Source organism: Medicago sativa, chromosome 5 (assembly GCF_051527215.1).
Source record: "Medicago sativa cultivar Bolivia chromosome 5, Bolivia_mono, whole genome shotgun sequence".
NCBI classification, from domain to species: Eukaryota; Viridiplantae; Streptophyta; class Magnoliopsida; order Fabales; family Fabaceae; genus Medicago; species Medicago sativa.
This window is the reverse complement of record NC_140753.1, coordinates 15102937-15118011: the sequence shown is the minus strand read 5'-3', so window position 1 is coordinate 15118011 and position 15075 is coordinate 15102937. Positions and strand designations below refer to the sequence as shown.

Sequence of the window (15075 nt, the reverse complement as noted above, 5' to 3'; positions counted from 1 at the left end):
AACGAGTAACGTCTAAAAAAGAGAAATAGTTCCACCAGCTCAATACACTCTATGAATACACAAAGATAAAAGACAAAAGATTGATCCAATCTCCATTTAATATGATAAACCAACCAAGGTAAAAATGAAAATCGTAATGTACAGCAAAACAAAATAGGCATGAACTTGATTAATCATCTTAGGCAGAGCAACAACAAAAAAATATAAGAGTTCGACCAAGTATATAGATTGGCATCATACGAAGTAAAGATTATTTATAAAAGCAATCAGCAGCAGCAGCAGTGGTTTGTATATACATGGATAGTTAGGATCACTTCCACTTCCTGAACATGCCATGCTTTCCAAACTTTCCATGCTTAAATTTCCCGTGCTTTCCGAATTTTCCATGCTTGAACTTCCCATGCTTGAATTTCCCATGATGGGGCATGTGACCATATCCTCCATGTCCATAGTGGCCATGGGCAACATGGTGAGCACCATATGCAGCAGCTGCACCGGCAATCAATCCGCCTATTCCACCCCCCATAGCACCGTGCCCGGCGTGCCCAGCATGCCCATACGGCCCTGATATAAAGCAGAGAAGTTAGTTTAGTGGTCTTCATGCATATCACTTTAGTTAGACAAAAAAGTAGAAAAACTTTCAAACAGGCAATGTATCAGTGGGATAGGTTTAAATAACAAGTTTCAAATGTAGTAGACAACAGCCAAATTACAAATGAGAAGTTACGTTGAGAATGGTGAAAGATTGAGGACAAAAAACATGATGACACACTCACAAATCAAACTACCGGTTACAATAGTCAAAGAAAGTCTAGATTCTGAATGCGTAGACAAAATTAATGTAGTCTAAGAAAATTTCAAATATAGTAGACAAGGGCAAAAATTAATACTCCCTCCGTCCCCGTCCCATATTAGATGACCTATCTCATAACGTGAACTATTGACTTAACAATCTTTGACCATATTTTTCTACTAATATACAAAGATAAATGGTACTCCCTCCGGTCCTTATTATAAGAAAAAGTTGACTTTTTAGGTTCATTGTGTAAGTGATGTATCTAGTCTATATTTATAACAAGATACGTTAATTATTCTATGAACCAAAAAAGTCAATTGTTTCTTATAATAAGGACCGGAGGGAGTATCATATAAGATGTAGTTGGATTTGTCTCGATGTATATTTTCAAAATATCAAATTTTCTTAATTTTTCCTAATAGATAATTAAAGATATTAAAGATAAAAATTATGCATTGATATATGTGACAGAACAACTGTGTCACTTAATATGGGACGGAGACGGAGGGAGTACATGGTGATGGTTAACTATATAGTTTTAAACTTTAAAGACACCAATAACTCAACTAACTTGAGCCAACTCAAAAGCCTAAAGTAGCATCAAAATTCTCATAACAATAATGAAGAGTTATATATCAATTCATTATAATAATCAATTAATTAAAGAGGTAATATTGAAAATTAAGAATGAAGGGAATCATACCTGGGGCATGTGGAGCAGATGGACCAGGATAACCAGTAGGTGGATAACCAGCAGGAGGATAACCACCATGAGCATAACCAGCAGGAGGGTAACCACCAGGAGGAGGATAACCAGCTGGAGGATAACCCCCTTGATGTGGAGGGTAGCCATGTCCAGGTGGTGGGTAGGCCCCTGGTGGTGGTGGGTAGGCCCCAGGTGGATAACCATGACCACCACCTAATCCATGAGCTAAATGTGAGAAAACTCCTTTGTCAGCAGATTCATCATTGTTGTCTTTTCCACCTCCCATTTTTACAGATCAAAACCTAATCAATTAAAACCAGAAATTGGTTAATTTAATCAATAGAGTAACAAATTGGCGCTATATTATGTTATAAACAAAATTAGGGAAGCGAAGAAAAACAAAATATGCATTTTCATTATAAATCATATTTATTTTTATGATCATATATAAGAACTATTGTTGTTATTAAATTAAGGCATGACATTGATCCAATAAGAATTAACATAAAAAGAAATTAATTGAAATCATGAAGATTGAAGGCTAGAAAGATTGTACCAATGAAAGACTTATGAAGAATGAAGAGAAAAAAACTCACAGATATTTTGGAATGAATTAAATTGTGAAGAAAGGGTTGTTGAGATTGAGAAATAGAAATTGTTGAAATTGAAATTGAGAAGGAAGAAAAGAAATAGGGATTCTGTGTTATTTATAGAGAGAGGTTGTGCGGTTAATTTTTTGAGATGAGATGAAAGATCCAAGAAAGAGACCTTTAAAACTGAAATTTGGATTACGCGTCATTAACGCGTCTAAGCATGCGATTGTGCCTTTTACCTGGCGACACGTGTCAATTCTCGTACCTTTTTCCTATAAGTCCAAAATAAAATAATTTTGGATTGGATAATGAGACGGAAAAATAGGTTGAAAATATCACCATTCATCATTGACCGTCAAAATATATAAACAAATAAATATATCGATACAATCGCGACTCTTGTTTGATGAAGAAAAAAAATCTTTATTTATTAATTTTGTTAAGTATGCAGCAACTTAACCTAATTTTTTTCTGCTCATTTGTTTTATTAGGTTTGCAATTATTTAACCTAACAAATTTCATCTAAAAAAATGCATCGCACCAATTTCATCCATATCCTCTTGCCTTTTTTTCCTACACTTATCCTTATTTATTAATTTTGTTACGTCTGCAACAATTTAACCTAATTTTTCCTTATTTATTAATTTTGTTAGGTCTGCAGCAATTTAACCTAATTTTTTCCCGCTCATTTGCTTTATTAGGTTTGCAATTATTTAACTTAACAAATTCCATCTAAAAAATGCATCGCACCAATTTCATCTATATCCTCTTGCCTTTTTTTCCTACACTTATCCTTATTTTTGTTACGTCTGCAGCAATTTAACCTAATTTTTCCTTATTTATTAATTTTGTTAGGCCTGCAACAATTTAACCTAATTTTTTCCCGCTCATTTGCTTTATTATGTTTGCAATTATTTAACCTAACAAATTCCATCTAAAAAAATGCATCGCACCAATTTCATTCTATCCTCATGCCTTTTTTTTCTACACTTATCCTTATTTATTAATTTTGTTACGTCTGGGCCATTTAACCTAATTTTTCCTTATTTATTAATTTTGTTAGGTCTGCAGCAATTTAACCTAATTTTTTTCCGCTCATTTGCTTTATTAGGTTTGCAATTATTTAACCTAACAAATTCCATCTAAAAAAATGCATCGCACCAATTTCATCCATATACTCTTGCCTTTTTATTTTATTTTATTAGGTCAGCAACAACTTAACCTAATAATTTCCCTCTAAAATGTTGTATTAGGTTAGCAGCAATTTAACCTAACAAATTCCATCTAAAATGCAGCGCATCAATTTAACCTAACAAATTCCCTCTAAAATGCAGTAATCCCTAATATTTATGCTCGCTTTTCATTCCTATCATGTTTTGTCATCGTTTGTATATATCTATTGTTTCTGTAGATTTTTTTTTTTTTTACAATAATTAATGTTAATATTCCTGAAGTCCAATAACTTTAAACCAAATATTCTCATACTTCTTTATTTTCATACGTCTTTAAAATTTTATTTTATGGCAAAGTATTATACCTTTTAACATATTATTTTATTTATGATGCAGACTATGAATATTATTTTCTATCACTATAAGCCAAGTATTGATAGCTTATTTAGGTGCGAAACTAAAGTCAATATTTGTTGGTTAAAGAATTTTAACCATTAATATGTTATGTTGTTTAATGAATTTTATTTATGAATTTAAATTATTTCAACCTAATATATTTATGTTTGCCCGAACACAAAAATTTGCTTATAATAATTAACCCGGACAACGCCGGGTATTTAGACTAGTTAAGTTATAAGTTTGGTATTTAATTTAAGAGTAATGTTATTTCACATATAAAATAATTTGATGAAATATAAAATAATTTAAAATTAATATATAAAATAATTTGATGAAATATAAAATAATTTAAAATTTTGTCAAATTTTTTTATATTTTATTTGCTTACTAGTTTTTTTTTTTTAATTTCACAATCGATAAAATTCAATGCTGACAAAAAGCTCTTATCAAATTGGGTTGGGGCTTGGGGGATTCGGTCTTCGGAACTGCTTTCTTCGTATTTTTTTTTAGAGTATTACTTTTTTCCACCCTATGTCTTTCCTCGCGCGCCCTATTTTTTTCCAATTTTACCCTCGGGACATTCCGGATTATATAATCCAGAATGCACCAGTGCACAGAACTGAAACAGATTTGCATGTCATTATGGTTTTTATCATTTTTTTTCCAATAAATCATTATATATGTTTGTATAAAAGACAATTAACTTAAATATTATATCAAAAAATGATTATATATATATATATATATATATATATATCATTATACCAAAAAAAGTTGAATTTATATCATTACATATTTCACCTAATGATATACATTTCAACTAAACTAATGATATATATCTAATCTATGGCGCCGAAAGATCAATGAGACTATCATCCACTTCAACCTTCACACTAGGAGCAGGACCAGCACCAACCCTCTCATCGGGATCAAGATTTTCAACAATGTACAATTCTTCATCATCTTCTATGACCGCTACACCCGCCGCCCGACTTGGCTCATTATAATCTGCCATCCGGCTGACATATCTATCAGGCCAGGTGTCTGCATCCTCTCGATGGTATTGTCTCCATAGAGCGGAAGTGGGAGGAACCGGACAACCATCCTTCAATTTCAAGGCCATAAAATGGTTGTCATTCACATATGCCAGACGTATCAACGGATCGATAGTTGGAGGCGGCGGTGGACCACATAGAGGGAAAAAGGTTTCTGATTTCCCAATGGACAACTCAACAACCGTTTGGCTGAATTTCTGTGCGATGAGGAACCCCATATCCGGCATTGTCATCCATTTATCCGGTGGTGCATTGCCAATACCGGAGTAGGATAGAGCGTCCAAGACCTCGTTATACCGCCTATCATCATTAATCATCCTCCGATAGCGGTCATTTTCTACACCGATAAGCTCTTTGTAAAGGTTGTACCAGATTAATACGTGATCATCAACAATCAAGTTCGTAGGACCGCAATTGCTCGGAACCCACAATGGCCATCACCGGGTACATCCGTAACCTTTTCAATAAAGTCATGCATCCAAATTGGGATTTGGTCTTTGTGTGGTGTGTGGACTTCAACGAGTGTTGGCTTCTTTGGATTTTTTGGAATTGGCTTAGGAGGAGTAGGAGACGTGTTGCTTTTCCGTGCACTCTTTCTACTCGTCCCTGTTGACCGTGTCTGTGAACCCTGTGTTTCTTGCTCCTGGGAGTCAACAATCTCCCATAGGGAAGGGGACCGCCTTGTCGATCGAATGCTTTGCTTATCTTTCTTTGGAGCTCCTTTGGTGGTGACCTTATTTGGAGGTGAACGCATAGAGGTGGTTTCCGGTAAAACAAATTGTCGGAATTGTTCTTTCAAATGTACCTTCATGTTGTAATCGGCGTCCTTGTACCGGGCCTACAATGTGTAAAAAACTGTCATTATTGTTGTTGATGGAAAACAGTCAGAAACATGCATTCTGTTACCACTACTGATACAGTCCGGATTATATTTTCCGAACCACATAAGGTAATCCGGATTATAAAATCCGGAACTTCTCGATACACCCCATGCATGAGCCTTAAATGCACTTGCATGGGGCGTAAATGCTACCGCTCCAGATTATATTTTTCGGAACCCATCAATTACGTCCGGAGTATATAATCCGGATTGCACCAGTACAGAATACAGAAACAGAAATCCTGGGCAGAACATAAACAGAGACAGTTTTGAAAAAAAATACTTGGAGAATATCTCATTCTGACAATAGAGATATGTCTTCTTCTTTTTGAAGCTTCGGGTCAACCTCGTACTCGAACCTCAACCTCTTCCAGTGGGTGTGAATATCTTCCAAACGGATGGCAGTGCCGTTCTTGATCTTCAAAGCTATCATACACGCACATGGTAATCCGTAAGTGATCAAACTCAAACAACCACATCTAGATTTATCTGTACCAATTTCAAGTGCTTTATTGTACTCCACTACGAGATGATGCAAAGCTTCCCTTGAAATGTTCCGAATCAACCTAGACCACAACACCTTGTCTTTGAACCGATGTTCAAGCATGATAATGCTCATCTGAAATGAAGCATGTATTGCGGTATGTTGCAACTCTAGCATGTCATGAACGGATTTCCAGTTTGTGCTCAAATCACCCATACTACTACTCAGATACTTTTTCAACCGAGCGTGTGCAGATTCAGCTCTGTTTGTTGTAGTATTCCCCATATGAAGGTTTTTGTCAACCCAAAACCTCACAAACTTCTCCTTAACCGGATCCAAAATTGCTTTTTCAACATATTCCAAAAACTTGGGAAATTTTACGCATACAACTTTGAACCGGGTCCAACTTTGCAAAGATCATACAACATGATCAAATGTTAATCGCCTAAAAATCGACTAGGGAAAGGTTTATATACACATTACCTTTGCATTCAGTCGAAAATGATGATGTTAACCCCCCTTGATGGCCAGATTGCTGCTCCAAACCATCATTTCGCCCAAATGGAGTGTTTTTTTAGAGGTGTGGGGAGTGTTTTTGATAAAGGTGGTCTGCTTCAGTTAGGTTCTGGAGAACTATATATAACCTAGCTGTCCGGATTACGTTTTCCGGAAAGAAACGACTGTTGGAACAAAATGTGTTTAACAATGAACCTTAAAGAGTTTTGATGATAACAAGGTATTAAAAATTGTAAATTGGACTAGCTAATATTTGTTCAAGTGTACATGACCATAATTAAAAAGTTACATCATCATTGGTTCTGAATGAGCAAATAAAGAGCAAAGGAAACAACAAAAATTGAAGCTTGGACGCTCCTGAAGGCAACTTGCTACTGAAGAGAAAAAGCGCTCCTGAAGTTAAGTCGCTTCTGAAGTAAGAATAGTGCTCCTGAAGACAAGAGGTCCAAAAGTCATATCATCAGAAGCTGCATCATCAGAAGCTGCAGAAGCTGCCTCATCAGAAGTTATTTCACCAGAAGCTGAATATCAACTGGATTTGCAAAGATTCAAGAATTGAAGAATTATCACTGCAAAAGCTGTCTATTGGATTCGAAAACGCAACAAAGGATTAGTGGAATTTTGCAACGGTCATTTCAAAGGTGTTTGAAGGCATGTGCTTGCAATTTGGACGAAAGCGTTGACATTTGTACGAATTGTACAACCACGTTCTCCACTACTCTGTTTTGTGTCCACGCTACAAGACAAGAAAACAGCTCCAGAATACGGCTTCGCCTGCATAGATGTTCCTTTGGATAAGGAATGGATTTCAAATTAGTTCTTCATAAGACAACAACCAAATCAGGCAAAAGATCAAAGGTGAAAGATCAAGCTTCAACAACGACTCTTTGGTGTGCTGGCAATTTCACAACGTCTCTTTCACACCTCTATATAAAGGAGTGAAGACCTAGAGATTTGGTAATGCTGAACAACAGACTCTCAATATTTTTACAAGTGCCAAATCTCTGCTGAAATTGTTCTGCATTCACTTAGAATTTCTGTGTTTTAAAGTCATTTCTTAGAAATTCTTAAGTCCATTGAGTCTGTATCTGATTTGTATTGTGAGCACCTCTGATTGTATATCAAGTGTTCAACCTAAACAATTTTCTGTGTAATTTTGTTTAGTTAGGAAGTCTCTTGCAGTTGTGCTTGAGCAGGAAGTCTCTTGATTGTGTTCTTGAGCAAAGGAAGTCTCTAGCTTGTGTGCTTGAGCAAAGGAAGTCTCTTGCTTGTGTGCTTGAGCAATTGTAATCAGATATTACTCTTAGTGAAATCTCCTTGGAAGTGCAAGGGGGACTGGACTACTTCCGGATTGTGGAAGGAACCAGTATAATTGCTTTGTGTCGTTCTTCTTCTCTCTCTCTGTTTTATTCCGCAGCATTTAGATTCTGATTATCACTTCAGAAGCTGTCTCACTTAGCTTCTGATCAGTGTGTTCAGGTTTTAGGAGAAACGAAGAATTTTTCAAAACACAATTCAACCCCCCCCTTCTTGTGTTTTTCTCACCTTCAATTGGTATCTAGAGCCTTGGTCTGTTGTGAAACACTTAACCGTGCAACAGTCAAAGATCTGAGAAAAACATGTCTACTCCTCCTCCTACTGGTTCTGGTGATACTAGCTATAAAAATGTCTCACATGATTATAGTGATAGTAAGAAATCCAGTGTTGGGAAGATTCCAAAATTCAATGGAGATGCTGAAGAATTCTCTTGGTGGAAGACCAACTTTTACAGTTATATCATGAGCCTAGATGAAAAATTATGGGATATTCTGGAAGATGGTGTTGGTGATTTAGTCCTTGATGAAGAAGGAGTTGCTGTGGATAGAAAGAAACATACTCCAGAACTGAGGAAACTCTACAAGAAGCATCATATTATCAGAGGAGCTCTTGTCACTGCCATACCCAAAGCAGAATACATGAAGATGACTGACAAGTCCACTGCCAAAGCTATGTTTGCTTCTCTCTGTTCAAACTACGAAGGGAGCAAAAAGGTCAAAGAAGCAAAGGCTCTCCTGCTTGTACATCAGTATGAGTTATTCAAGATGAAGGATGATGAAACTATTGAGGAGATGTACTCAAGGTTTCAAACCTTAGTCTCTGGGCTACAGATTCTGAAGAAGAGCTATGTTGCTTCTGATCATGTAAGCAAGATACTCAGAAGCTTACCTGCCAGGTGGAGACCAAAGGTGACTGCCATTGAGGAAGCTAAAGATTTAAACACTTTAAGTGTCGAAGATCTTGTTAGTTCTCTCAAAGTTCATGAGTTAAGTCTTAATGAACATGAGTCCACTAAGAAGAGTAAATCAATAGCTCTTCCATCCAAAGGAAGGTCATCAAAAGCTCTCAAAGTGGTTGAATCTGAAGAGGAAGAACAGTCAAGTTCAGATTCTGAACCAGATGCTGCTGAAATGGCCATGCTCTCAAACAGACTTCAGTATCTGGCCAAGAAGAACAGAAAGTTTCTTGCCAGAAGGGGTAACTCCAGAAGCTCAAGGAAAGAAGATCAGAAGGGATGCTTCAACTGTAAGAAGCCTGGACACTTCATTGCTGAATGCCCTGATCTTCAAAGAGAAAAGTCAAAGGACAAGTCAAAGAGGTCTACATTCAAACCAAGCAAATTCAAGAAGCAGATTAAGCAGAGTTTAATGGCAACCTGGGATGATTTGGGAAGTGAATTTGGATCTGATAAAGAGGAAGCTGATGAAGATGCAAAGGTAGCTGTTGGGTTGGTAGCAACAGTAACTTCAGAAGCTGGATCAGATTCAGACTCAGAAGATGAAAACGAGGTATATTCCAAAATTCCCAGAGATGAACTTGTTGAGTCACTTAAAGAACTCCTTACACATTTTGAAGTAAGAACCAATGAGTTGAAGGGTTTCTATGATTTATAGCATTTACAAGAACAATGGCAGAGGAATTGGTTTTCCAGAAGTGAAACTTGAGAAAACCAACCTAAAATCTTGTTGTGAATGCATCAAGGAAGGTCTGAAAACCTTCTTTGTACCAGAAGGGGCTGAGTTGGAAACTGTTGTTCAATCAGAACCTGAAGCTTCTAGTTCTAAGGCTAAGATTACTTCAAAGCCAAAGAACTCTAAGTCAAAGGCTATGATCAAATCTAATACCAAGATTTCAAAGGTTAGGATCCTGAAAAGATCAGAACCTATTCCTCAGAGTCTGGTGAAACCAAAATCTGAGGTTCTGAAGTCTAAGTTTCAGAATAAGACAGTTACTGCTTCTGAAGTACCAAAACCTAAGGTGATGGTTAATCAGAAGCAATCCAACTCACAGCACAAGGTACAGGAAGTGAAGAGTAAAGCCTCAAGTACTAACCTTCCAGGACCCATAGGACAATGGGTACCTAAATCTAAAAATGTCAATGATGCAGGTATGTCTAAGAGCAGTGCCAAAGCAAAGATCATGGTACCTAGACAGCGGTTGCTCAAGACACATGACAGGAGACAAGTCCATGTTCCTCTGCCTAACAATGAAAGAGGGAGGAAATGTGAAGTTTGGAGGCAACCAGTCAGGCAAGATCATAGGTACAAGAACTATTGGTAATTCCTCTACCTCAATTAATAATGTATGGTTGGTAGATGGTCTTGAACATAACCTTTTGAGCATTAGTCAATTTTGTGATAATGGTTATGATGTGCTTTTTGAAAAACCCAACTGTACAGTAATCAACAAGGAAGACAAATCCATTGTGTTCAAGGGAAAGAGAGTTGACAATGTCTATAAAATCAATTTTTCTGAACTGGCTGATCAGAAGGTAATTTGTCTACTATCAGTGAATGATAAGAAATGGATGTGACACAGAAGGTTGGGACATGCTAACTGGAGGTTAATCTCTAAGCTTAGTAAGTTACAACTTGTGAAAGGGCTACCAGACATTGACTATCATTCAGATGCACTCTGTGGTGCATGCCAGAGAGGGAAAATAGTGAAATCATCTTTTAAAACCAAAGACATTGTTTCAACCTCAAGACCTTTAGAATTACTCCATATTGATTTATTTGGACCAGTGAGTACTGCATCCTTATATGGAAGTAAATATGGATTAGTCATTGTTGATGATTACAGCAGATGGACTTGGGTGAAATTCCTGAAAAGTAAGGATCATGCATGAGGTATTCAGTAACTTCTGCACACAAATTCAAACTGAAAAAGAGTCAAAGATTTTGAAAATCAGAAGTGATCATGGTGGAGAATTTGAAAATGAGCCATTTGAAGCTTTTTGTGAAAAACATGGAATTATCCATGAATTCTCTTCTCCTAGAACTCCACAACAAAATGGGGTTGTAGAGAGAAAGAATAGAACTTTACAAGAAATGGCCAAAACCATGATCCATGAAAACAATTTGGCTAAACATTTTTGGGCAGAAGTAGTGAATACAGCATGTTATGTTCAAAACAGGATCTATATTAGACCTATTTTGGAGAAAACTGCATATGAACTCTTTAAAGGAAGAAAACCCAATATCTCTTACTTTCATCAATTTGGATGTACATGTTACATTCTGAACAACAAGAACTACCTAAATAAATTTGATGCCAAGGCCCAAAGAGGAATCTTTTTAGGTTACTCTGAAAGGTCAAAGGCATACAGAGTGTATAATTCAGAAACACTCTGTGTTGAAGAATCTATGCACGTTAAATTTGATGACAAGGAGCTTGAAGATAAAACTTCAAAGCAAGATGAAAGTTTTGCAGAGATACAGGTTCCTGAAGTTACTCCAGAACCTGATCAGATAGCTGAATCTGAAGATAGTCCAGAAGCTGAACCCACATCAGAAGCGCAAGATGAAACTGCTTCTGATGAAGCACAAGATGGCTCACATCAAGCAGATCCTCCCAGAAACACATTCAAACACAAGTCTTCACATCCTGAGGAGCTAATCATTGGAAACAAAGATAGTCCAAGAAGAACAAGATCACATTTCAGACAAGTAGAGTCAATGATTGGACTAATCTCAATGACTGAACCTACAACAGTTGATGAAGCACTTTCAGATGATGGATGGATCCTAGCTATGCAAGAAGAGTTGAATCAATTTCAAAGAAATGATGTGTGGGATCTGGTACCCAAACCTCAGCACAAGAACATTATTGGAACAAAATGGGTATTCACAAAACAAGCTGAATGAGCAAGGTGAAGTAACAAGAAACAAAGCCAGACTTGTTGCACAAGGGTATAGTCAACAAGAAGGCATTGATTACACTGAAACGTTTGCTCCAGTTGCAAGATTGGAAGCAATCAGGTTACTTCTTTCCTATGCAGTTAATCATGGCATAATATTATATCAAATGGATGTCAAGAGTACATTTCTAAATGGTGTCATAGAAGAAGAACTGTATGTCAAGCAACCTCCTGGATTTGAGGATATTAAATATCCTGACCATGTTTTTAAACTGAAGAAATCACTATATGGCTTGAAACAAGCTCCCAGAGCTTGGTATGATAGACTAAGTAATTTCTTAATCAAGAATGATTTTAAAAGAGGACAGGTTGATACAACACTCTTCAGAAGGACCCTTGGGAAAGATATTCGTGTTGTGCAAATATATGTTGATGATATAATATTTGGTTCTACTAATGCATCTCTTTGCAAGGAATTTTCTGAGTTAATGCAGGATGAATTTGAAATGAGCATGATGGGAGAGCTGAAGTTCTTCCTGGGCATTCAAATTAATCAATGCAAAGATGGAGTCTATGTTCATCAATCTAAGTATACAAAGGAGCTTCTGAAGAAGTTCAAGCTTGAAGATTGTAAAGTGATGAACACTCCTATGTGTTTTATCTTGGTTTTCGGGTGTCAAACATTGATTACGTTTGAACCTTTTAAACCGGTGATATCTTATTTTTTTCTTGGGAAGGGAAAAAGTAAGCAAAACCCTTGAGAATCGAGGTCCGGGAGTTGTTTTCGCTACGGGAAGGTGTTAGGCACCCATAACGACTATAGTAACCTATAGGAACCGTCTTTAATTTCTACGCGTGCGTTTTATTTTTAAATGCTATTTTGAAATGTTATTAAAACCTAAGAATTTCTAAGTGAAGAATTGGAGGGAGAAGAATGTTTTTGGATTTTTATTTTATTTGAATTGAAGGAATTTTGTTCCTTGCCTACGTACCCGATTAAGGGATCAAATCCACCGTAGTTCTCTTCCAAAAATGTTTTTGTTTTTGTTGGTTGATTTTAAGTTTGAAAATGGAATTTGAAGAATAAGAGAGAGAGGACTTAAAGGCATGAGAATTTATGAAAAGAGTGAGGTTTGATTAGTCATTTTGCAAAAGAAGTCGAAGTTTGATTATTTTTCATTGAAGTTTGATTAAGAAAATAAAAGGAAAATTCAATGGGGTTTTGACCCCAAGGTTTATTATGAAAAAATGCTTGAGTGAAGTTGTTCACATTTGTTTGGAAAATTGGTTTTTTCTAAGTATAAGTCCTAGGCATTCATCTAAACATACAATCCTAAACATACATCTACACATGCATATTCTAGCTATAGTGGTGTGTGTGCATGTGTCGGTGCTTGTGTCGGTGTACATCATTAGAGTCCATTGTCCTTTACATCATACCCTAGATACATTCTATGGCCTCTTTGCCAAGAAATTAAAAGCATGGAATTAAAATTTTACAAGAATTCCTAAATCTTTACATTCTAATTTTTTGCATGAAATTGAAACTTAAAGTGCAAGGAATTAAAGCGGAGAAAGAGATGAGATATGGAATGCTTATGATGTATGAAACATGAAACAAAAAAAAGTTAGTAGCACAAGATATAAACAAGTCAAAGCTATCATAACAAAAGTAAGAAAATTAACATAAAAAAACAAGCAAAAACAATGCAAAATAGGCCTAAAGATTCATCAATAATGCAAGGCTTGAACAAGACCTATAATCCTCATATTTTAACAAGTTCCCAAAGAGTTTTATTTCAGTCCCAACACAAGAATTAAGAGGACCTATCAAGCCAAGCCTCCTAGCATATTTTTAGGCATATTTTCCACTTAATTTCCACAAACAATATATTTACATGACTTATAACACAAGGTACTAACAAATCACACTCCAAAACAGTAAAGAGCAACTCTAAATCAGGGGTATACGCATTGCAAACTCTCATACCAAGGATCAATATACCATAGCAAGACTTTGGGATCAAGAATATGCAAAATTTTCATAAGAAATTATCAAAAAGTGACACAAAACCACAAGAAATCTCCCTATATATTCTTATCAATTTTCAACATACCAAAATATCATGAGAAACCAATTTCAAGCATCAAAAATAATTGCAAGAGAGTTCACAATTTTTTTGGAGGTTTTAACAAGGTTTTAACAAAATTAAAAGTACTAAACTAATCAAGAAATCAACATTTTCACCAATATTTTTCTAGCCAATATTAACAGGTAAAAATCACCAAGAATCAACAAAAATATCAAGAAAAGCACTAGGAAAATTTTTTAGGAATTTTTTAAAACAATTTTGAGTGCACAAGGGTGTAAGAATCAATTTACAGTGTGGAAATAGCACGAAACTTACTAAAAAACAAAAAACAGTAAGCAGACAAGGCCCAAGCCCAGTCAGAAATGGAAAACGGGTATGGATCAGCCTGTGGGACCTGGAGCGGGTCAATTAGGCTGGGTCGGTTCAGGTCCATGGATCCTGGGCTCATATATAAAGGATTTCTATTATTTTCCTCATTTTTACACAGCCATTCACTTTCAAAACAAAAGGCTCCTCTCTCTCTCTGCAACTTCGCAGACCGGAGAAGAAGGTGGAGAGGGACTCCGACGCGGCGGCCGGCCGGCCTCCGGTGGCGGAGCCACCGCGTCGGAAAATTGAAATCATTTTTTTTCGAAATTTTTTTTATGGATCTAGTCCCTCTTCTCCTCCTCTTTCTTAATCCGGTATTTGATTTTCGAAAACATACACCAAAAGCTCCAGATCTAAGCGTTAAAGGTGGATCCAAACCGTTTCTTTTTAATCCTTCATCATTCTCAAAACCAACAGAAACGCAACATATGGCTAATATGGATTCAATCATAAATCGGACAGGAAGGGCGAGCGATGATACCTTGAGGTTGAATCGGAGAACCAGACGGCGTCGTATAGACAAACGCAACAGAAAAATCCAATCCAGTAAGTTTCCTCTCCGATCTTGATTCGTTCGTCCCCGTTCTTTGCCAATTGCTCCGATCTTCTGCCTCTGATTCGCGGTGGTGATGATGTTATTGTGTTGAATGAGCGAAATGCTTGCGTTTGTAGGGCTTGGATTTGTTGTTGCCGTGAACTTGGATTCGGATTCCAAAAAGAAATGGTGAGATCGAGAGGATCCGTGGTGTTTTGTATCGGTTGTGATTCTGTTCGGTTGTGGTGACGAATTGGTGGAGGAAGGTGGAGGAATGAGGTGGTTACGGTGGCTGAGTTTG

The 15075-nt window shown here is 36.6% G+C and overlaps 1 protein-coding gene across 1 annotated transcript; it reads right to left on the bottom strand.

Annotated features, from left to right (window-relative positions):
- Positions 1-66: 66 nt before the first annotated feature.
- Positions 67-2180, bottom strand: LOC146920421 (uncharacterized). The gene is made up of 3 exons (XM_085713852.1): positions 2099-2180; positions 1500-1804; positions 67-564 (listed from the first exon to the last, which is right to left on the bottom strand). The coding sequence occupies exons 2-3, from the start codon at positions 1786-1788 to the stop codon at positions 311-313; spliced, it is 543 nt and encodes a 180-aa protein (XP_085569978.1). The 5' UTR covers positions 1789-1804; positions 2099-2180; the 3' UTR covers positions 67-310.
- Between the last annotated feature and the right edge of the window lie 12895 nt (positions 2181-15075).